The 25268-nt window shown below is 33.3% G+C and overlaps 1 protein-coding gene across 1 annotated transcript; it reads left to right on the top strand.

Annotated features, from left to right (window-relative positions):
- The first annotated feature begins 20818 nt into the window (after positions 1-20818).
- On the top strand, positions 20819-24480 carry LOC113774210 (laccase-15-like). Its single transcript, XM_027318790.1, has 6 exons — positions 20819-20920; positions 21723-21874; positions 21998-22242; positions 22719-22850; positions 22930-23877; positions 24163-24480. The coding sequence occupies exons 1-6, from the start codon at positions 20819-20821 to the stop codon at positions 24291-24293; spliced, it is 1710 nt and encodes a 569-aa protein (XP_027174591.1). The 3' UTR covers positions 24294-24480.
- Positions 24481-25268: the final 788 nt, after the last annotated feature.

The following is a 25268-nucleotide window of genomic DNA, read 5'->3' as shown; positions in this document are numbered from 1 at the left end:
TGGTAAGGAGTTGTTAAGTGATTTCTCAAGTATCTCAAGGGAACTGTCAAATTGTGTTTGTGTTTGGGCAATGGCAAGACCATGCTAGATGGGTATACTGATGCAAATATGGTAGGTGATCTCGATAATAGGAAATCCACAACGAGGTACTTGATGATTTTTGCAGGGGAAGCAGTGTCATGACAAAGTAAGTTACAAAATGTATAGCCTTTTCCAATATGGAGGCAGAGTATATCGCAACCACTGAATCATACAAGGAGACTCTTTGGTTACAGAAATTTCAAAAATTCCTTCAGGAGTTGAGTATGAAGTAAGAGAAGTACAGTCTTTATTGTGACAATCAGAGTGCCATTCATCTGTATAAGAACTCTACATTTCATTATCAATCCAAGCACATTGGCGTGAGGTCTCATTGGATTTGGGATGTGTTGGATTCCAAGTTATTGATACTTGAAAAAATTCACACTAATGACAATGGCTCAATTTGGATTCCTCATTGTTTGAAAAATAAGTTTTTCATGTACAATACTACAGTAATATACAAACAAAAATAACTTAAAAAACACTACATCCATACAATATATAAAAAATAACTCTAAACATACAAAAATAAAATAAAAAATAAAATCTACACAATTTTCTTATTCCATCTATCAACATCACCCACCACCACCACTACCATGCTCTTCTTTTTCCTCTTTCCTTCCCTTCCTCTTCCTCTTCCTCTTTCCTCTCCTTTCCTTTTCCCCTTCTCTTTCCTGCCACAGCCCATCCCTCCCTTCCCCTTCCTATGATCTGGCCATGATGTCGTGACTAGAGATTTCGATCTGGTCTCGGTTAGATCTGAGAGGGAGGAAAGATGAGGGATGAGGCGTGATGAGGAAAGGGAAGGGAAGAGAAGGAGAAAAGAGGAGGGGAGGAAAGAAAAGGAGGAGTATGGGAAGAGAAAAGAGGTGAAGGAGGAGGAAGAAAGAGAGGAAGGAGAAGGGAAGGGATGATGGCAGTTGTGGGTTAAAAAATAATATAAAAATTTTTAAAGTTTAAAAATACCACAAAATATATCTCAAAAACACCTCCAAAAATTTCACGAAAAATATCTATGGTAACAAGTATTTCATATACACTACTACAGTAGATGATTTCAAAAACATCTCCAAAAATAGCTAATCCAAACGAAGAAAATGGTGTTGATATGCTGACCAAAGCATTGTTTAGAGAGAAACTCTTATTTTGCATAGAAGAATCAGGTTTGGTGGAGTCCCCCAAATAAGTTGGAGGAGGAGATTGTTGGGCTTGTGGTCCAACCCATTTCGTGGGTTAAGTTACAACTTAGGCCCACACATTAAATTAAATTGGTCAACTTTGACCAAATCAAGTAGGGAGACCAAGTCATTATGACTTGATGATTAAACCGTGGGTCTCTTTTTTAGAAACAAGAAAAAAGCATCGTTCCAGCTGCCATCCTAGAAAAGAAACGAAGAGAGAGAAAAAGTGAATTGGGAGAAAAGAAGCTAGAGAGAGAAAAATTTCAAGATCTTGATTGGATGGTGATTTGAACCCAGTTGAGATGAAATTTTATCCACTCGATCCTCTCATCAAACTCTACCCATCTACTTATTCGGATTTTGAATTTTCTGTAACACCCTTCAAAATCCATTTTTTTGACAGTTGTAGTTTTTGGGGGATAATTTTGTAGTAATTTCGCTTGGTTGATGTGAATAAGTAGATGGGTAGAGTTTGATGAGAGGATCGAGTGGATAAAATTTCATCTCAACTGGGTTCAAATCACCATCCAATCAAGATCTTGAAATTTTTCTCTCTCTAGCTTCTTTTCTCCCAATTCACTTTTTCTCTCTCTTCATTTCTTTTCTAGGATGGCAGCTGGAACGATGCTTTTTTCTTGTTTCTAAAAAAGAGACCCACGGTTTAATCATCAAGTCATAATGACTTGGTTTCCCTACTTGATTTGGTCAAATCAAACTCTACCCATCTACTTATTCGGATTTTGAATTTCCTGTAACACCCTTCAAAATCCATTTTTTTTGACAGTTGTAGTTTTTGGGGGATAATTTTGTAGTAATTTCGCTTGGTTGATGTTAGTGATATTATAGTCATGCGGATATTTTGAGTAGACCTGTATATTCCCATTACTGTGATAGTGGAGATTTTTTTTTACTGGACTAGGTTCTCTGATTTTTTTCAATTTACTTTTTCATGTTAAAAATTTTGGTGTCCTGGACTTTTTATTTTTCTGCATTTTATTATTGCTGTTGAAATCCTTGTTTGGTGATTTGGTTTGTTCGTAGTTTAATTGGTATTTGGAGAAAGAGTAATTTGTCCTAAAATAACTCTGATATTGTGTGTCTGCGCCAATTCCCCTTTCCCAACAATTCGCCCTAGCTAACAACTTACTTGGAAGGTTCACTGACATTTCTTGGCATTTTACACAATCCAAATTCAATGTTCTTTTCTTCAAGTCTCACGTAATCCAATTTTACCTTAGTCTTATTTTTCTTTTCTTGGGCAATTGACTTTATTCCTGACTCTATTCAGGGACGAGCCATAAATTTCGTGTTATGGGGTCAAAATTTATTGCACTTGCATTATATTTATTTGTTACACTCATCTCATCTTCCAATTTCCTACTCCAATTTTCTAGTTGACGAAACATCTATTTAGCCTCTACAGTTTTGTCACTTAATTTGAAAAGCAATGTGTATGATATGCGGGGCACATACACTTAAAGCTTGCGCAGTAATATATTTTAACTTGTACTTTGGTGTCTGCGTCAAAAAAAAAACTTGTACTTATGGTGACAATTAATATAATAAAACACTCTCCGACATAACGTGACAAGATGTAGCTTTATCTCCATGATGCACAAATTCTTTAATCATTCAAAAATTAAACTTCTCCAATTTTTATTCAATCTAAGATTCTTGATTAGCAACAATTACAAATTTGTAACAATATTGATATTGATACCAAACAAAAGTGGTGCTATTAGGACAGATGAGTCTTTGTTGCTTGTACTTGATTTGTGTTTGGCCGGGGGGGCGGGGGGGGGGGGGGTGGGTGTTCTTGCCTAGAAATTGCAATGGGAGTACGTGTTCTTGACTAGAAATTGCATGGATGAATAAAACACGACTTCTAGCTCGCGGGTTTGACAAGATCATGTCATCTTCCGTCTTTCCAACTGCATGGAATTCTCATGTTAAATCTTTCTCGCACACCTTGCAGTATGCATATTCGTCACCAAGGAGATGAGCAAAAGCAGCGGTCCCATGTGCAAAATTCATAGCCGGAGCTCCGGAATGAGTCATGCTTGAGCAGCAAAACAAATGAAAGTATACTGGCTTGGAGAAAGGAATTGTCATGGAGAAAATTAAGCATGATAATTTTATTTGTTCAAACCCAACAATTTTCCATAGTTCCACAATTTTTCCAAAATTTTCATAGTTCCACAATTTTTCCATAATAAAAAATATTGTGGTTGAATTGAACATGCCGGAATTCGTTTCTAGTTTCTTTTTGTCATGGACTGAGTCACCACTCACCGTAAAGAAGGGAAGAAAATATGCTGTTGCTATTTATGAACTATAATGTATCATTCATTAACTTTCTTCTAGTGGTGATAAATCTCCAATAGTCCAATTTTTAACCAACTCTTTAGCTATTCCTCCTACTTCTGATGATCTCAGAAACATTGGGGTTGTAGACCTTACGAGGAAAGTACAAATGGGATACCCTAATATCCCCATTTTCTTGATTTTGAATACTGTACCATTTGTTGCCACACTTAGGATGGTTGTTGCACTGTTGCAAAAAAATTTATTGCAATTCATTGCTGTTCACATATTTTAAACCAAGCCTTTTAAGAAGTTTAGCAGTTTTAGAATTAAATTTATTATTTGAAAACTAGATTAGAATTAGTATCAAAGTTAGTTTAGGAAGTAAAATTGGGTTGTGTTTAAGTATTAGCATTAGAATAGGTTTTGGTGTTTATATCTCTATATAAAAACTTGAAGTCCTTTAATTGTAGTTGAAAAAAATTAATGAATTGATGGGAAAGTATTTTCTTTCCTCCCCTACCTTGATTCATTAGGTTAGTCGAAGCACTCCAAATTCCGTCCCTTTGTTTCTGGCCTCGGGAATTCCTTGTTTTTTCTTTGCCTAGTTGAATTGCATATTAACAAAGTCTTGCGGCTTGTTATAATTGTTCTTTTATCCAAGAGTTTTGTTCACATAATAGTTCCGTTGTGTGATTTTTATGCAAACAATTACCGCTGTCACGTCCCGTACCCGAAACTTAACACCGCCACATCCTAGACAAAGATAAAGGCATAAGATAACAAATTTCCAAAGCAACTACATTTGCCTGTATATAAGCTTTCTAAATTCGCAAACACAAGATCATCCAAAATAGCAATTCTGCATCTTTTAAAATAAAAGCAAGATCAAACCTTCTACTATATATACAATATTCAAAGCCTATCATAAAGTATCTTATATAGAAGTACAAAAGTCATTTTCTAGCCAAAAACCATCTCCATCTCCATCTCCATTACTACTCCCACGAGCTATCAAGGTCCACCTCAATGAACCCATCATTAATTGCATATTACCAATAAAGGAATGAGCGAAATCTCACTCAATAAGTAATGCATGTATCTCATTGTTGGCCTGAGCATGTTACATACATAGTACATTTCAAACATCATTAAGTTATAACTTTATAAGAACATGGTCATAATAAATATTTCAATGGCATATCATACATCACAAATATAAAGGAGTCCAAACCATAGGACAACAATTGATCTCAGATATCCAGTTGTTAACTTAACCGGTTAACACAGTTCATAGTGCTAACTACCACATGATTAACCCATTTTTTATTGCTAATTACAACACGGTTAGCCCGTTTCATATATCAATTACATGTGAGGAACTAGTCCCGTCAAAAGTCGCTTATACAAGAGCTCAACAAACATAGCATTTCATCTCACAAATGACCATGGTAAGAGGAATAACAAATATAAAAAATTATACAATCTAATGCCACTTTAGCAATTAAGCAAGTAGCTTTCAAAAATCATCTTTTAAAAGATAAAGGATACGTGCATCACTTACCTAGGTCCAACGGATACCCAAGCTAGTTCAAGTAATCGGAATAATGGCTACCTTCCTCACCTAGACTTAGTAACAAAATACTCAATCACAACCTTAAAAATACTAAGCTACTCCAAATTATCATGAAAAGGGAGCCTAATACTACCCTTAACCACTAATTCCTAACAAAAGATCACTTCCTCATCAAAGCAGAACATAAAGGTTAAATTTAAAGGGTCGCTGACTTTTAGAAAGATAGAAATAGGGATTAGATATATACAGAATTAAAACCCTCTGAATCTAGTTTCCAAGGCAACAAACGGCACCTAAATCCGAGTTTCCTATATTAAGTTATGGTCAAAACACTAATATACGTCTGTACAAAAAAATTGAATCCGTCAGTATTTTTAGGCAATCTAGGCATGAATTTTAGTACGTTTTCATGGCAAAAACAAGTTTCAAATTTGTTATTCAAGTTCCATCTCCATCTTAAGATATCATCCAACCTCCATATATAGTTGTCAAAATCAGCAAATTTCAGCTCCCAAAGTCATGTAAATACTTAAACAATCTTGAAAATGAAGTAGTAGTTCAAGTCATTCATTTTCTTCAACATTTCTCCTTTTCATATTGATGATAGCCCTATACCCACATGAAAATAGAGGCCAAAACAAACCCTAAACACCATAGCTATGGAAGACAACCAAGGATTTGAACCAAATACTACCCAATCATCACAATCAAAGAAAAATCAAGAAAAATCAATACTACCCATATTGATGATAGCCCTATACCCACATGAAAATAGAGGCCAAAACAAACCCTAAACACCATAGCTATGGAAGACAACCGAGGATTTGAACCAAATACTACCCAATCATCACAATCAAAGAAAAATCAAGATCATGTTCAAAGTTTCGAGAAAATACTTTGATTAGTTAGCAAAGTAGAATCTCCTAACTCCTCACTCCTTACTTGTGCTTGATTTGTCAAGAATCCTCCTTGATTGTAAGGAAAAAGGAGAGAAATAAGAAAGGGTTTTGTTGGAGAAAGATGGAAGAAAGGAAATGAAGAAGATGAAGAAATTTAGGTAAAAATAATAGTGAAATCCCACTACAACTTTTATTCTTTCAATTTTCACTTTTTAACACATTAGTCACTCAACTTTAAATCTTTCACTTTTCACCTCAAAATTTTATTTCTTCACACAAAATCCTCTACAAGACGCTTGGGTGTCACAGCCGCAGATGTTAGTATTATCCTTACTTTCTCTATCACTCAGCCATAGGTTTTCAGTCGGAATCATATCGCCACAAGAGGATGTTTTACCTGGTTTCTCCAATCCATTGATCTCATTCTGTGCTGTTGTGTTAATGGTGAGGTCGATCTCCATAGAGTTCCAGCTCCGAGTATGATCTCTGATCATCCTAGCCATCAAGTAACCAGAGATCATAGACCATTACTAACAAATTTCTCCACAGAATACGTTTCTTGCAAACTTTTTACCTAAACGTTCTTGGATCCAGGACCCTAGAATTAAGGGGGTCAAACTCTATTAGTACAAGAATTGTAGTAATAATAGATTTCGAAACCAATAAACACGTATATTTTAAAATTTATTTTTTTCTATGTTAGATATGCTTTTAAAACTAAATTGTGATTAAATTTTGTTACATTTAAATTGACATTCATATTTAACTTTGGTATGTCTAACACTCTTGTGAAGGGGGATTTAATGCATTTCTTATAAGATTTATAGTAGTTTTCATTGAGTTAGCAATTAGCATACAATAAGTATATTTATAGTACACCAAAGTTGTATACATTTGTCCGAAATCTTACAGGAATTGGTGGGGCATTTATCTAAAATCTGATGAGCTAAAGCGGCATTGCTTGCATTCTTGGTTCATTCGTTTAGATTTGCAGGTTAGTCCTCGCTACTTCTGTATATATGATTTGAAATGCAAGAAATTTACCTGTTGATCTGCAAGCGAGCCAAATGGGTTGCTACAGCAATTGTTCAGAGGATTATATCTGAGATCCAGGCAACCGTTGCTAGCTAGCTAGAGGAAGGTTAAATTAGAGGAGTAAAGAAAATTGGGAATTGTATATAGCTTGGAATCGTGATCAAGCCATTTTTCAGTAGTGTTGTATAGTTGATAAGAATGTGTAGTTCGTGTACAGGCATTTCTATTTTTGTGTCTTCCCCTTTAGGAGTGTGTCTTTGGTGTACACCAATGGGTGTGCAATTTTGACATATCCATAAAGGCAGAAAGGTTACCTCATCGAAAAAAAAGGAAGTGATGATTTCTCTCTAGAGGAATGGAATGTGTTAGCGTAAGACATAAATCTAATCTTAATTAGTATTGTGTTCATTGTTCTTCCATGAAAGTATAAGTGGCAAACAAACCCATTTAGTTAAATTTACCCATACCCGTCCATGAATAAATAGATATGGGTATAAATGGTTTATCCAATAATATCCATTTATTAAATGAGTATTATTGGGTAACCTATTAAACCCAATTAACTCATTTAGAATTGTCTTCCCCTAAACCTCCTCTCTTCCCCACCCATCTTTTGTTTTTCAGATTCTTCATTTTGTCATGATATTAACTACTTTTATTTTATTATTATTATTTGTTGGTTTTATCTTATCATTTAATTTTCTCTTAATTTGTTAACTTATTCATTTTTCAGCATTACCAATTTATAACAAGTTTTAGTCTCTTTTCCTACCTTTTCAAAATAAAATTTTAAATTTACATGTGAAAAAAATGCTAGGGGTTCAATATTTTTGAATTAAGTTTTTTATGTTAACTTTTATAGTATTTAGTTCAAATTTTTATATTCTTATTGTTCAATTATTAACTCGTATGTAATTTTGCGACATAGAGTACGGATGGAAAAAAATTGATAATTAGGCTTATTGAACATTATAAGCAAATATTTAAAATTAATGATGGATGCAAAGGGTGGTATAAATTGATAACTTTGTATAAAAATGAATTTAAATGAGTTTACAAAAAGTTAAAATAAATGGGTTATAAATGGATAATTGAATTACTCAATTCATTTTTTGACTTACGCATTTATACCGGTTTAATTAGATGAGTATAAATAGATTGACTCACTTATACCTATTACCTATTTTAACCAACCCAAACCCGCCCAAATCACCCATTTTGATACCTCTGCATGCAAGCATAAACCGAATTAGGATGTTCCCTACTTAATTTATCTTCATGAGTATTTTAACTTCATTTTGATAATTTTATACCTTTTCAAGCATTTTGATTTTTTAAAATTTGTTCTATTGTTTTGGTGTCTATGAAAGGGGCTATGGGCTTGTTCTCAACTGATTTTGAGACCCGATTTTAGATTTTAATTTTCAAAAAACTATTTTATTGTGTTCTCAACTGATTTTAGATTTTTTGAGTCCAAAAAAGCTGAAAATCAGAAGCAGGTCTTGAGGTGCTTTTGGACTCTGATTTTGACCTATTTATCATGTAGTTAAAACTACCCTTCAAATTTTAATGTAATTACTAAATTATCTAAAGATTAGATAACTTTTTATGTCCATTCGTAAAAGAATTTTTTCTTTTCTCATTCTACTTCTAGATTCATTTTTATGTCCATTGTTTTTCTCATCCATCACTTAATCTTCATCAAAGAATTAATTAATTGCATAAAAAATTATTTGATTAGCACAAAAATTCATTTATATAGCATAAAAGGATAATATGGTCATCTTCTAATCAAAATCAGCTTTTTAACTTTTCTAAGAACACCTATAAATTTATTGAATTGACTTTTTTAACAGTAATTGAGAACACATGAGTTATTCTGAAAAGTCTAATTTTTAAAAATCAATTTTACAAAATTAGAATCAGTTGAGAGCATGCCCTATAATTGAACGTTTTTGAGACTATTGATGAGGATATTCATAGGATAGGATTTTGGGTTAGAAAGAACTCTAACGTATTTAATGAAGATGAAGGATGATTACATTCTATGATACGAGCCAAGAATACAATACCCCAAGAAAATACATATTTTATAAGGTAAAAAAAAAAAAAAAAAAAGACTTCACCTAAGGTACCGACTTGTTTCTATTGAATATTAAAAACTTTAAAACAATAGAAGGCACATTCATTCTTTGATGACACCAGTCAAGAATTCGATCCCCAAAAGGCACATATTTGCTCTTAGATTACACCAGTCAAGAATCAGATCCCCACAATAATGAAGAAATTCCAGTTCATCAAGAAATTATATAGATATATATATTTATCTCTATTAGTTCAAGTTTTCCTACTTAAAAAATGATAATAATAAATCTGTAAATAAGAAAAGAAGTGCAACCAAAACGAATTGTTGCCCAGCAATAGCACGAATGAATACTGAAAACACGCCTTCTAACTTTTATGTTTGACGTGATCACGATTTCTATCCAATTGCACAAAACGCTCATTTTCTCTCATCATTCTCTCACGCACACCTCGCATTCTTGGGCTGGTCGGTCTGGGCCTAAGATGTTACGTTTAACCCGTTTGCTCGATCATGTTGTTTTTTCCCCCTTCTCAATTTGTGGTTAGTGTAGTGAGCTTTGGTTAAAAAAGTGAGCAAAGGTTTGGTTTTTGAAGTTGGTTTAAGGGATTTTACTGGAGGCTCCATGTGGATGCTGACTTTTTTTTTTTTTTTTTTTATCTCTCTCTCTCTCTTGAGACCATTTTAGTATACTTCCTAAAATTTATTTTAATTATCTTTTCATCTTTCGACCACAATTTGACTTTGATACATATATCATCATAACTCAAGCCCAACAAAAAAAAGAAAAAATTACCTTTTACCACTTATGATTTAAAACCTATACATAACCCCTTATGGTTTGAGTTAATGTGTCATTATTAGTTTTTTCATTAAAACTAATGGTCAATAATAAAAAGTTAAAATTACACTGATAAATTGACAATTTTACCTTTTATTACTTCTTTTTTTCCCTCCAAACATAAAAAAGAAAAAATTGGAATAAAAATAGGCAAATAAGAGCTAGAAAATACTATTAAAGAATTGGTTAATCTTTCCTATACTGACAGTGTATATATTGTTAGTTTTAGATGAATAGCAATTATATAAAATTTGAATTTGGACTCTAGCTTTTGCACATGTGTCATGGATTCAACTGTATAGTGTATTTATTATCAGTGTATATAAGATTTACTCTTAAAAATTTGGTTTAAAAACCTATAATGATATTTATGGTAAAAAAAGATTTGGCTTTTTTTTGTTATCCTTTTGCCTTTTCTATTTCTTATTTTTTTATTTTTTTATTTCCCTTCTAGCTCTTTTGTATTTGGAGAAAATTAAGATTTTGTAGGCCAAAATATGGGTTTTCAAAATCTCCTCTTCTTTTCCCAATAGAGAGAGAGAGAGAGAGAGCAAAAAAAAAAAAAGGAAAGGAAAAAAGATAGTGAAAGGGTGAATTTGTCAAATTATTAGTTTAATTTTGAATTTTTACCATTGACCATTAGTTTTAACCGAAAAACTAACGATAATACATTAACCCAATAATAAGGGGGTTATATATAGATTTTTAAATCATAGGACGATTATATGGTAAAGTAAACAACTAAAGGGATAAAAGGTAATTTATCGAAAAAAAAAACAGAAAAGGCATTCAGTATGAAGAGGTACCGCTATTCAAATCAAGTCTTTGGGCCATGAAATCAACGATTTCGTCATAGAAGTTTAACATGACAGTATTCTAGTTTTATTCGACGGATGCATGTGCATGTGCAATTGCTTGCGGGTTGCAACGAAAGTGAGAGCAAATTATCAAACGGGCGAAAGCAACATATCTCTACTTAGTTATATAAAAGCTTCTCACAATTCACTATTTTGATTCTGAACTTATTACTTGTAGTAAAAAATTACTAGCATCAAAATGAATATTGGACTCAGCATTTCAAGTCTGTTTTATGAAAAAAAAAAAAAAAAAAGACTCAACATTTCAAGTTGTGTCCATAGTCTATTAAGTCAGATAGAATTGTGCTAGGTTAAACTAATTTTAATTTTAGATAATTTGTGGGAACAATATGACCTTTCATTTTGCACTATATTTATTCAATTATGTAAAGATGAGAACCAAATCCTGATACATTGCACCATCAACTTCGAAAATTTTCAGAAGAAGGCTTGAAACTTTTATAAATTTTTAAGTTTTTATCACAATCACCCCATCAATTTTTGGAAATATCCTTCTCCATTGACATCGCTCCCCTACATCCTGAAAAGTCATCGTCTCTCCTCACATTACTACCTAATCAACCAATTTCTTCTATGGTATATTTGTTTCAAAGCTAAAATACAATTTGATTATATTTAAATAAGGAATAATTTTAGAGAGTTTAAAGCAAAATCCAAATAAAAACATAATCTCAAATCGATTTTTTTTTTTTACATAATAATGACATTATTTAAGATGAACAATCTTGCACCCGCTACTACAGGTTTTAGCTCTGCTGATAGGGTGTTAATTGTTAGTAATTTTATTATTAATTTCCCCTTTGTCCTTACCAAATATTGTTTTAATTAGTAATATTTACTTATATTTGGTATTTGGAGTCAATTTCAGGGAGTGGAACAGAAAACTACAAAAAAGGAGGGATTTTCTGGAAACTTCAAACAAGCCACAAACTTGGCCCACATGGTGATACGGAGGATTGCATTTCTTTTTGCTAATTGGGAGTGTCTTGAGTACTTAAGAGTCCTAAGAGCAATGAAAGACGAAAAAGAGGAGGAAACATCGAGAGGCCTGGCCTTTTTGTACTTTGATTCTGAATCTGCAGCGGGGACCACGGAAAAGCATTGAGTCACTTTCAGCTTTGGAAGGAAAGAAACGTAGGAAGCTTTGAGAGTTGTTTTTGTTCCTTATTCGTGGGGACCACCGGATAGATAGCTTTAGTCATTTCCTTTTGGCTATATAAGGACAATCGTAAAAAAGGCTACGGGGAGTTTTTTCAGCATAGTTTAGTTTTATTCTTTCTTGGTTCCTTTGATGGCCTGGACCTCAATTAAATTACTTGGAGATTTTTTCATGAGGCATGACTAAGTTTTTCTAGTCGAAGGTCAATTTGAGGACTCGGTTTCGAATATCTGTGAGATCTAATTATTTTACTTATTTCTTTTATTTATTGGTATTTGTACGTTTCCTGATTTAATTGCCTATGCTTGTTATGTTGTTTGAATGTCAAGGGCCCAATATTCGAGTTAACCTAATAATCTACTGTCAAATTAATTGATTGAATCCGTAATTGTTCAATTGATTAATACCAGTGGCGACTAGCGTGATTGGTTTCATGTTAGGGAAACGTATGATCTAACTTAAACAAACCCTCGTAGCGTGTTTGTTGGTTAGGATTGAACTTTTCTAATTATTAATGCAATCGAGTAATTAAATCCTATGGTCGTACCTAGGGTTATTTCTTGGTTAGAGAAACAGTTAACGGTCGTACCTTAACTATCGAGAAATTAAGGAAATGCTGGTTGTTCATCGCGTGTATGACAACTATAACCAATCTATTAATGAGTAATTGAATTATCTTTGCGTCGATGATCAGTTGCATGGACCGTATCTGAAAAGTTGTACCTTTGGCTAGAGTCATATTGGTTATTGATTAATTTCTATTTATTTCTATTAGTTGTTTTATTAGTTAGTTAATTAGTTATTTTATATTCTCCAAAAACCCCCCATACTTCGGACTCTAAAAGAAATAAATTATCCCCAGTCCCTGTGGATTCGACCCTGCTTATCACTATCTACAGAAATTATATTTTATTTAAACAGGTATTTATTATTGCACAGGTTCGACACCCTGTCATCTGCCACTGTTAATTAGTGGGAGAACAAATAGTGTGTTTAGAATGCACATTATTTACACATACTGATTTGCTTGCATCTAGGGGCAGGGGTGGGGCGGGGAACACCTCCCCTAACCCTCGCTCCGTTGCATTTTAATTCCCCCCGCCTCCGCCCCGCTTCCCCCGCGGGGGCACCCGTGGGGTTAAAAAAATTTTATTATATAATTTCATTATAATTAAATTTGAGCAAATAATCAAGTACTAAAATATCAACACATCACCAAATTATTATTCATTGTAACTTCACAATTGAAACTCATAAAAATAATTAAAAAAAGGTTATTTGAATACAATCTAATATGATAAAACAAATATAACTAAAATAATCAAGTTTTCACTTTTGATATAAATACAATCACTAAATTATTATTGTATTTTTTTTAGAAAAAGTGTTATTGTATTAAGTGTAGTTAGGAATTTAACATAAATGTATTAATAAATTTAGTATAAATAATTAATAATTTTTATTAATCGACATGTATAATTAGTAGTATAATTGATAATATCATTATATATATAATTATGTACATATATATATATTTTTCAAACGGGTGGCGGGGCGGGGAGTGGGGCGGGGCCGTTTCTAAACGGGGGGAAAAATTCACCCCCACCCCCGCCCCCGCCCCGCTCCAACCCCCGCCCCAATGACCCCCCATGGGGCGGGTGCCCGCCCTCGTTGCCATCCCTACTTGCATCATCAACACATTTTTCAATCACTTTTTTTTTATTTCACATATATCACATCAAAATAGTACTACAGTATTTTTTCACAAAGTTATCTCAAATAATTTACTATCCAAACACACTCAAAAATTTTAATCACTTTTCCGGATAATGATATAAAATTTGTTTACTTTGTAGCAATCGTGCATTCTCCCATACATAAATTGCGTGCATAGATTAACACTAAAGTAGTGGATTATAGCTATACTTGCCCATCCTGAATAGCTCCACAAAACTATATGATGAGAAATGAAAAATGGAAGACTATCAATATATTCTTTGGTCGAATTCCTTGTATTAACCCGAGATACCAGTGAAGATTGTTTTTTTTTTTGAAATGCCAGTGAAGATTGTTATGTGATTTAAAGTTCAAGACAAAGCATATGATTAAAAATAAAGGCAACTGAGCCTTTGGTACGACAAAATTGGGAGCATATATAGCCTACAAAACCTTAAGTACTACTACTTGACAAAAGTGAAGACAACAGACAACTGGCACAAATTAGAGATGAAAAGTGGGACATATGTGTTTGGAACAGAAGGTGTTAAAACTTCGGAAAACAGAAAAGACAGATGAATGACAAAAATCCAAATCCCGTACATTTCTTGATTCATATAATTTCCTTTGCTAGTGTCAATTTGACGTGCAACTGCGCACCAACTTTGACATCCCACCTGCAGGTTCCCCATTGTCCTCGAGTTTGCGACACAGTTCCCCCATCTAGTGTTCTATCATTGTCCTCGAGTTTGCAACGCAAACTCGAGGACAATGATCTTGCAAACTCGAGGACAATGATAGAACACTAGATGGGGGAACTTGCAGGTGGGATGTCAAAGTTGGTGCGCAGTTGCACATCAAATTGAAGCAAAGGAAATATCAGTAGCATTTTAAATGGACGAAAAGTTACTGCAGGCAAAGGTTTGGTTTTTGAAGCTGGTATAAGGGATTTTACTAGAGTTTAAAAACCTATATATAACCCCTTATTGTTTTAGTTAATGTGTCACCGTTAGTTTTTCCATTAAAACTAATGATCAATAATAAAAAGTTAAAATTAAACTAATAAATTGACAATTTTAACCTTTCATTACTAAAAGATTTGGCTTTTTTTTGTTTTTTATTTATTTGTTTTATGGTATCCTTTCGTCTTTTCTATGTCTTATTTATTTTTTTATTTCCCTTCTATCTCTTTTGTATTTGGAGAAAATTAAGATTTTGTAGGCCAAAATATGTGTTTTCAAAATCATCTCTTCTTTTTCGAGAGAGAGAGAGAGAGAGGGAGAGAGAAGGCAAAAAAGGAAAACAAAGGAAAAAAGGTAGTGAAAGGGTGAATTTGTCAAATTATTAGTTTAACTCTGACTTTTTACCATTGACCATTAGTTTTAACTAAAAAACTAACAATGATACATTAACCCAATATTGAGGGGATTAAATATAGATTTTTAAATCATAGGAGGATTATTTGATAAAGTATCTGACTACAGCAGGATAAACAGTAATTTATCAACAAAAAAAAAAGAAAGCATTCAGTATGAAGGGGAAACCATCTTCCTCTCTGTAGCCTTAAGTGTTTTTGTGAATTTTGACGACTTTTCATGTGGTACCACTGCAATATTCTTTGCTATAATTAGAGGGAAAGAAACCAAACCTTTTTTATTCTTTGGTTATATAGTTGATTGAGCACTGATTGATGCAAAAGAAAATGACAAAAGCTTTAATCTTTTTTTTTTTTTTGGTTGGTATGCTATCTAAACAATAGAATAATTGGGACGAGGAGAATGATTGGAGGAACCAAATCTAGGATATTAATTTTTAATTTTCATTACTATTTACGAACAGTTGACATTGTTTGTGAAATCTAGGGTGTAATATTTTTTTTTATCTTGCCATGAGTTCAGACTTCAGACTAAAGAACTCATTAATTCCCGCAAGGAGCCATAGAGAGGCAGCAGAGATCACTTTTTCTGATCCTAAGACCCATTTGACAAAGAAGGGCAATTCTTTAATCAATTGCTGGTGGATTTTTTTTTTTTTTTTTTTTTTGCCCAGTTTCAGTACATATTTTGTGGATTTAATTAGTGGGGAAAAACACGTCAATTGGGGCTAATTAAACCCAGAATTAAGTATCAGACGCCAGAAAGGAGGAATTGGACCAAGTTTTGGGCTCCCATAGCGATTTGATGAGAAAAATGTAACAGTGACGTGGTTAATAAACTTCCAAGAAAAATGGGTCCCAGGGAGGGAAAAATAAGAGATAAATTGGGTAGTACAGGAGAAAGGGAGTGTACGCGAAAGATTCCAATTTCTATAAAAAAAATTTTAAGAAATCCAAAGTATAATAATCAATATGGAAAATATTATTTTGTTTAGAAAAAGGATAAATAATTCATTGGCGAAAACTGCACGGTAGTAATTACATCATAACATTTCACAAATACATGAGATAGAAGAAAAACTTCTTCTGATCTGAAGAATCAAAAATTCAGAAATTCAGATGGGTCTTGCAACTCCAAAATGATCATGTTTTTGATAATCGGATTTAGTTTTCGGCTGTTTCAAGTCCAAATATCAGGTTTAGATATAATAAAATGGATCTAAGAAATCATAGATTTGACAAATTGTGTAATGAAACAGAAAATCAAAAGGAGGTTAAAGTGATCCACGACTTAGAAACTTCTTGTGATTATGAAATTTCTGTCCGGCCGGGGGTTAATTCTACTTTCAAGTTTCAAACCATGGATTATAAAGTTATGACAATTAAACAATGGCTGCTGTTAATACTACAATCCAAATCCTATCTCCACAACATTTTTTGCAATGAAATATCAAATTTGTCCTTCTCAAATCCAAATGCAATTTGGACTTCAAAGAGGTAATTCTTTTTCATTCTAACAAAAAAAAAAAAGTTGCAAATTTGGATGATTTTGTCGGTGAATCATGAATGCCTCACTTTTCTAGTCCAACTAATTTCCATTCTAGAAGGTGGACTGAACTTTTTTTTTGTTCTTAATCTGACTTTAATAATAGCTATTCAGTCAACTGATGCATGTGTACGTATCTCATTTATCCACATACACGTTTGTTTGTCATGAGTTATAAAATTCCCCTCCAATGATGTTGTTTTGCTTGCTTAATTTAGCTGGAAAACTAATGAAAAGATGCCTTTAGTCAATAAGTTCACAGTAATGTGATGGAGATGCATTTTTCTTTTGTCTATAAGTCAAAGAAGAATGTCAGCTGTTTAAGTCCGCTAACAAAACTCACTCGATATTATTATGCATTTCAAATAGCACATGGTTCTTGACGACTGAAGTAAACTCACTCGGTATTATGTTTTCCAAAAGTTGGCTCCAGAATTGCAATTTGTCTGTCTTTTGGCTAGTTAGCAAGAATTTCAATTCACACGATAAAGCATTAAATAGTGATTTTGAACCATGTATTGTATAGTCATTAATTTATTAAAAAAAAAAAATACGTGAATAATCTTTTTATTCCCACCCCAGATGTTGTCTAGAAATCACTCCTTTAAGCGGCATAAAATGAACTGTTTTGATGATTTTCTAGTCACTACTGAATCAAATTTGCCTAAATAAGCTTTTTTTTTTTTCCTTCGAAGTATTTTAGAGAAATTTTGCCTAAAATAACTTCCTATAAATGAATTATGGACGAAATCATATATATCCACACCTTCTACCGGTATCTGATTCATTCTCTAATCTCTAACACATATTTTCCCAATCCTCAACACATATATTTTCTTAATTTCGCTGTTTATAATTTTGGGTGTCTCCCGTCTGTATTGCATGTTAAACTTCCCAATCATTATATCACTGTCCGTGATTGAGAGACGACTTGATGACCAGTCAAAACTGGATAACTATGTAGTTACTTTCATAACGAAAACCAAAGTATTGTGTATTTATTCAATAAGAAGAGTGGGAATTGTTCCTCATTTCCTCTGTGTTTGCAATACGCCTTGTAATGATTTTTTATGAGAAAACATTGTAACATTTCGTGCTCGCAAATCTCACTACAGATGTGAGGACTATTTTAGTAGGTGATCCGTAACCCTTATAAGTGATTTATAGTTCTAAAAATGTGTCCTGTCTCGTGATAATGACGAGAATCGAACTTACGCAAATTTTAATTTACCAAAATGGAGCTCAACATAGTTGATTGAGCAGCTCCACCTCTGGTGAGACTACACTCATAATTTATAAAACTTGACTTCATTACTTGTAACTCTTGAAATCTCAACGTTGACCAGTAAATTAATACCTTATTTTTTTTTATTTGAAAAAGTGCATATACAAAATAATTACGAACTGTAGGGAGTGACAGCTCTCTAATTGCTAATATTAATTGAATTCCACCTCTACTTGAGGAAAATGGAGGAATCAAATTGAAATTCACCAGGAGGTCTGGACTGAGATCTTGTGTAAGTACGTTGATGAACGTGTCTGTCAATCATTGATTTGTGTCGGTGCGTGGTATGAAAACCAAAAGGAATGGGATAATCATGAAGACATTTTATTCGTAGGTTGAATTTAGTATCCATAGAAAAAGTCTTCAGACACAGATCTGATACGTGAATAATGCTAATTAATAGGAAAAAAGCTAAGTGATTTGAGCCGTACAAATTCAATAAAAACGTTAAAGGGGCAATCAGGAAATGGGGTATTGATTGTGAGTCGAAAACTTTTCTGATCAATTTTTTTCTTTTCTCTTGATCATTGGCCTTCATAAAATAAAAGTTAAAACATAATTCACTAGATATCCATCCCAAATATCACGGAATTACCATTTTTCAAGTCGATATATTAGATTATTTTCTGATCATTAGAGGGAAAGACCCCAAAACATAAAATGGAAAGCTGAAGTTTTTTTTTTTTTTTTTTTAGAAAAATTTATCTAATTAACACCATCCTCAGCCTAAATATTTTAGCAGAGGTTCTAGATTTTATTTGTAGCTTTTATTTATTTTGATTTGATAGTTGATTGAGCACTAAAAAATATGTCAAATGAGAAAAATACAAAATATTTCATCTTCCCTTTTGCTTTTTTCTTGAAAGAATCCAAGCCTTAACAATTGAGAGGAGGAGAAATATAGCAAAGAACCACGTCTTTTATGGACTTTATCTTTCATTAGTATTCACGAACTATTGTAGGACTTATTTTTTATGTCAAAAACTAAATTATGGACACAGGTCCCAACGATAATCAAGAAAATCATTCGGAATAGATTTGTGCAAAATGTATAAAAAATAACTTTGTATGCACACTGTAAAAGTATAAAATAAAATTTTGTGGATTTCACACATGATGTAAAAAATGATATATAAGATGCAATCTAACCCTTATATATATTTTTTTGGCCACATGTTGGCTACGAACCTTTCCTGCCATGATTTGCGCAAGTTGTTAAAGAAAGCTAGAGGTCACTTTTTCTTCTCCTAACCCCCAAATCGATAGAGAAGGACATATTTTCACCCCCAATTAAGTTTTCACCCCTTTTCATACCTTTTTCTTCTCCTAACCCCCAAACCGACAGAGAAGGACAACTGGGGGTGAAAACTAAACATAATCACTTTTTCAGCACATGATTTTCAACTAGTTGTCAATTAAGTTTCAATTGAAATAAAGATCTTATAATTATTTAAATTATTCAACAAAATTATCAATTTAAGATGAACATAAACATAAATACATTAAATTGTATTATTGAAATATTTGATTTAATATGAAGGAAAGACAAAAAGAAATAGCAAGAATTTTTTTAAAAATTCATGTGAGTATTTTATATTGGTAATTACTTTTACTTGTTATTGTAATCACAATGCCTAACCATAATCGATTGAAACTCCCATCCACAAGTCATGCAACGATTTGTGTTATACTGTTTAGAATTAAAGCTACTGTATAGTCAAATAAAATTCTCTTTTTGCACTGATTTTTCTTTTATATATGATTTATGTGTTATCATTTGTTTGTAATTAATTTAACAAAAAGATGCTCTTTAGCCTAAATGATATGTTTTGACAATGTGAATTACTTTTAAGGATTTTAATGAGATTTAGAACGCATTTTTTATGCATTTAATCTAATTCATATTTTATTTCATTTGAAATATAATTATTTAAAACATCAGGGACCATATTGATCAAATTTTCAAATATTAGGGACCAAAAAATATAAAGTCAAAACTTTTGACTAGTTCTAACTTGATTTTGACCGTTAGATATTGTAGTTTTCTATTAGCTGTCCTAAATTTTCCTAAAATAAACAAATTTGGGATCATATTTATTTTGGTCAAAATATTAGGGACTAGTTTAACTCATAAACCACGCGTTGGGGACCAAAATTGCACATTTTCCTTTAGTTTAATCATTTTTTATATCCCAACTCTTCCTTTTATATATACGCTTCAATTATTTCCAATATTAAACTCAATTAAAAAAATAAAAACTACTACAATATTTGCTTTAACATGTATAAAATTCAATATATAATGTTGAAAATTTCACCCATTTTCCGTTATAATAATTTCGTCTACCTTTCCGTACCTTTGTTTTCCACGATTCTTTTCGCTCTTCACTTTCTATTGGGATCCTCATCTCGATTGTAGTGGTCACAAAATATTTTCTAAATAATGGGCATTAGATGATGAACAAATTTTTAAGAGAGCTTTTATTGTAATTTTAAAATATATTGCATTATTTCATCCAAGCACAACCGGTTTCTCCAGTGCCCCGCACATTATTTCTCTCTCCGTCTTTGTGCGTCCCCACAGAACACAGTTGGCCTCCTTGCATTGCTTCTGCCTACCGTGGGCAGAAAAGTGAACTTTCCACTGTAGACGTAACCAAGAAGGTCAATCAGGGGTTTGATGTGTATCTAATTTTTTTGTTGTCAGAAAAGAAACGTGGTCTGCTAAGTACTCGAACCCATTTCACGAGGGAAACAAGTATTCAATTATTTCCTTTGTCTCCATTGATATGTTGATAGTATAAATACCTTAAGAGCTTATGCTTATACCAACATCACAACAAACATAGTCATATAATGTGGTTGATCATAAAGGTTTTTGTCTTGCATTTTGTTGTTTTACTTATTCTCTTCGGTGTCTCGCCTAGCCAAGCTGCTACTCATAACTATTCATTTGTGGTAAGTATAACTTAGTTTGAAGATCGTAATCATTCGTTATGAAGCATTTTAGTTTTTCTTTTTCTTTTTTAAAAAGGAGATTCCAAATCTTACAATAAGAGTCGAACCCAAAATTTTATTATCACTTAACTAATATTTCTACCAGTTACATTGGGTCTTAGAGATGGAAACATTCTAAGTTTAGCGCCGCATAAAGAGTTTTTTGCCCCAAAATCATCAAAAATGTTTTCCGTGGCAGGTTTTTTTACCTTTAAGTAACAGTTGATGTTTATTAAGTGATTTGCAAATAAGTAGCTTGAGAGCTTGTATCCAAAATTGTTTGTTACCAGTGATTTCTGCTTTTTCTTTTATACCTTGTAAGAATGAAATATGAGCTTGTATCCATTAATTTTTTTTGGGCAAATAGAAAATTTATGACTTTAGGGATTTCACTACTCTCTCTCTCTTCCCCCAGGGAAACAAGAGTTTAACATTCAACACAAACGAATACTACAAAATTCCAAATTGCTCTGTTCTTCTCCCCATTTCATCATAAGCTAGCCCATGGCTGTTTGATTTGTTGCAAACATTTCAGAATTCCGAAGATATAGGCATAATGCAATGTTTACATTCTCAAATAAGCCAACGTACTGTGCTAAATGTCAAGTCATCTATCATTGATTAGTACTAATAACCTACGCGTATGAACGGTCTTAATTTCTTTATTTGCTAAATGTATCGATATATGAACAATGGCTCTATGAAAGACTTCATACTTCTTTAGCTTCCCTATCATTTTACAATCACCTCTAATTTTGTGCAGGTCAAAGAAGCTTCATATACAAGACTCTGCAGTACCAAGGATATTTTGACAGTAAATGGTCTATTTCCAGGACCAACCTTACACCTTCGTCAGGGAGATACCGCCTTTGTTCATGTCCATAACAAAGGAAAAGAAAACATCACTATTCACTGGTAATACAAATGATTTTCTCTTCTTCCTTTTTTTTAAGTATATATAGGAGAAGCATTGCATTTGTCGATGCTGAATTTAAGAAGTAAAGCTTAATTTATTGAACGACTTTGAGTCGTATCTAGGCATGGAATTTTACAGCCAAGGTACCCATGGTCAGATGGTCCAGAGTTCATCACTCAGTGCCCTATCATGCCTGGAAACTCTTTCATCCAAAAGGTCATAATCACGGAAGAGATTGGAACTTTGTGGTGGCATGCTCACAGTGATTGGTCTCGAGCAACAGTTCATGGCGCAATCATTATTTCCCCCAAAAGAGGAGATAGATACCCGTTTCCTAAGCCTGATGCAGAAATTCCCATCATACTAGGTACAAATAAAGGGATTAATTCTATTCTTTGATTATATTTCCCGAGGTCAATTTGATTTGGTAATAAATCAAAATCACCCCATTTTAGGAAAAAATTATGAAAAGCATGTAAATCATTACCCTGACAATCAGTCTGACCATTTTTATCAGTTTGTTACTGTGTAGTCTGATTCAACTGGTGCATTTCAAATTGAGAAGGGTGATGGAATCTTGTTTTGACTAGTTTAGTCATTGCATTTCATTTTCTTGTATATTAAATTTGGACTGGATCCAACTTTTTGCCTCCGAACTTGTACCTCATTCTCAGTTTGCACCTTATTCTAAACTTCAGTTTTAACACTTTGCATCCGAATCTTTTATTTTGATAAACTAGGACAAATTTGAGAGGTTATGGTGCAACCAACATGTCCAAAATTGAAATTTAAGGTACACACGATTAAAAACAGAAATTAACGATTAAAAATGCTTCAATGCAGGAGAATGGTGGAAGAGAAATATAACAGATGTGGTGGAAGAATTTTTACATAATGGGGGAGACCCTGCGAAGTCTGATGCTTTCATGATAAACGGCCATCCTGGCGATTTTAATTCATGTTCAGTTGTACCAGGTAAGTGATACAGGATTAAAAGGACCATTTTCAATTGGTTCTAATTGTGTGATTTCTCTGAAACCTTGTCATTTTGCAGATACATTCAAGTTGAATGTGACTTCTGGAAAAACTTATTTGCTCCGGATGGTCAATGCTGTCATGAACAACCTGATGTTCTTTGGCATTGCAAACCATACTCTTACCGTTGTGGGAACAGATGGAAGCTACACAAAGCAATTAAAGAGCGGTTACATTGCTCTAGCCCCAGGACAAACCATGGATGTCTTGTTAGAAGCTAATCAAAAACCTGATCACTACTACATGGCTGCTAAGGTTTATACCAATGTCACTGTTTTTCCTTACGACCAGAATACCACCACGGGAATAATCCAATACTTGGGAGATTACAATGCAACTTCATCTCCAATCTTCCCAAATCTCCCAGCTGCCGATGATGCCAATTCAACATATAACTTCACAGGAAGCCTTAAAAGCTTAGCAAGTCCAGAACATCCTGTTCATGTCCCAGAAAATGTGACCACTAATCTATTTTTCACACTCTCGATAAACAATGTCTCGTGTGAACCAAATAATACATGTACGGGGCCTGGAGGCAGCCGGCTAAGAGCTAGCGTTAACAACCAAAGTTTGGAATTGCCCCAGCTCGATATACTTCAAGCCTACTACAATCAGACTCGAGGAATTTATGACCCTGACTTTCCCCACTTCCCACCGTTTGTGTTCAATTATACAGCAAATAATCTTCCTGTAGAACTACGATTGCCTAATATAAGTACCCAAGTTTTGGTTCTTGAATATAACTCCACGGTCGAGATAGTATTCCAAGGGACGAATCTGGTGACAGGGATAGATCATCCGATGCATTTGCATGGACACAGTTTCTACGTAGTTGGATCAGGTCCTGAAATCTTTGACAATGTAACAGACCCTCAGAACTATAACACTGAGGACCCCCCTTTTATGAATACAATTGCTGTTCGCAGGAACGGCTGGACAGCTATCCGATTCAGGGCCAATAATCCTGGTAAGCATCAATCTAGTTGCCTTTATGTGCTACATATATATATATATATCAAGTCCTCAGGCGCTTCTAACCCGGTGTATGTGCAACCTTTCCCGCAATTGCAAAATTCATACTCAAAATCTTCTAACCTGGTGTTTGTTTATCTTGTTTCAATATAGTTTGTTTTATTAAAAAAAAAATTGTTAAATGTGTCCGGCATAGTACTATTAGCCCATGTGCATCACTATTTGTGTGTATTTGTAAGTAAGGATTATAACGTCATAGGGCTCACCTAATTCCTTGCAGGCGTGTGGTTCATGCATTGCCATTTCGAGCGTCATGTAAGCTGGGGAATGGGAATGACCTTCATTGTTAAAAATGGCACTGGCCCGGGAGAACAAATGCTTCCTCCACCTCCAGACATGCCACCTTGTTAGATGCTGCTGTGCCAAATGCCAAACTTAATAATATGGTTACTTTGTGAAGCAAGTGATGAATGGTGCAGAATTGAAGAAAAGTGTGCTTTTAAATTTTGTATTCTTTTCTTGATTTTTGAATGATCATAGATAAAAGTTTCTAATCTAGGTGTTGAAATGTTGCAATAAATCGGTTTTTTTGAGTAAATCTGTTTCTTTTTAGTCGGTTGGATGATAAACTATCAAATTGGATAAATTACTAATAACCCCGAAATGGTTTTGCATATTTCTAGATGATCTCCCTTATACCTTAAAATAATCCACATAGCCCCGTAATTTTATGTAAGGTGAAGACTAAACAAAAAGCACCTCCACTTACGGTGATTGACCTAGAGATGCTCCGAAAATACGTGTAATGAAATTATAATAAGCACTTAGTTTCTATACTTTTGCATGGATATTCACTTAAATTGCTCATAGTTTTGTACATATTTGCACAATTCCTCTATAATTTTATGTAAAGTAGTTAGATTCTCATTCGATCTTATGTCAAAGCATGAAGAATTAGATACAAATAAGATCCAAAATTTCCAAGTATAGGTTTCTCGATCAGGTTTGATGGTCTAATTCTTAACAATTGATGCTATAAATATTCATTCCAATTGCAACTCGTGCTTAAGGCAAGTTGATGATTAAACTATTTGGAATATAAACAATACTAAAAACAATAAAATTGTTGAACAAATAGACCAAAGGTCAATCGGTTTGGTGTACACTTTTAAGTTTTCATCTAAAGAAAAGAAACGTGTTTCGGTTAGTATTACAGTGCATAACAAGTGCTTTGTAATAATTTTCTTTGTTCTCCATTCATATTATGATAGTATAAATACTTCAAGAATTTGAGCAATTATAGCCATCACAATAAAGATATTATACATAGAGGGTTTAGTGAATCTTGGTTTGAACACTTAGCAAATAAATAGTACTCACGATTGA

The sequence above is a fragment of the Coffea eugenioides genome, chromosome 1 (genome assembly GCF_003713205.1).
Source record: "Coffea eugenioides isolate CCC68of chromosome 1, Ceug_1.0, whole genome shotgun sequence".
NCBI lineage: Eukaryota > Viridiplantae > Streptophyta > Magnoliopsida > Gentianales > Rubiaceae > Coffea > Coffea eugenioides.
Note: the sequence above shows the minus strand (reverse complement) of the source record. Positions and strands in the feature narration are given on the sequence as shown.

Excerpts from the sequence above, each read along its gene's own strand:
- LOC113774210 (XM_027318790.1), top strand. The coding sequence starts at position 20,819 with ATGTGGTTGATCATAAAGGTTTTTGTCTTGCATTTTGTTGTTTTACTT. Across the intron at positions 22,243-22,718 it reads AGAAATTCCCATCATACTAG|GAGAATGGTGGAAGAGAAAT; the intron begins GTACAAATAAAG and ends GCTTCAATGCAG. Across the intron at positions 22,851-22,929 it reads TTCATGTTCAGTTGTACCAG|ATACATTCAAGTTGAATGTG; the intron begins GTAAGTGATACA and ends GTCATTTTGCAG.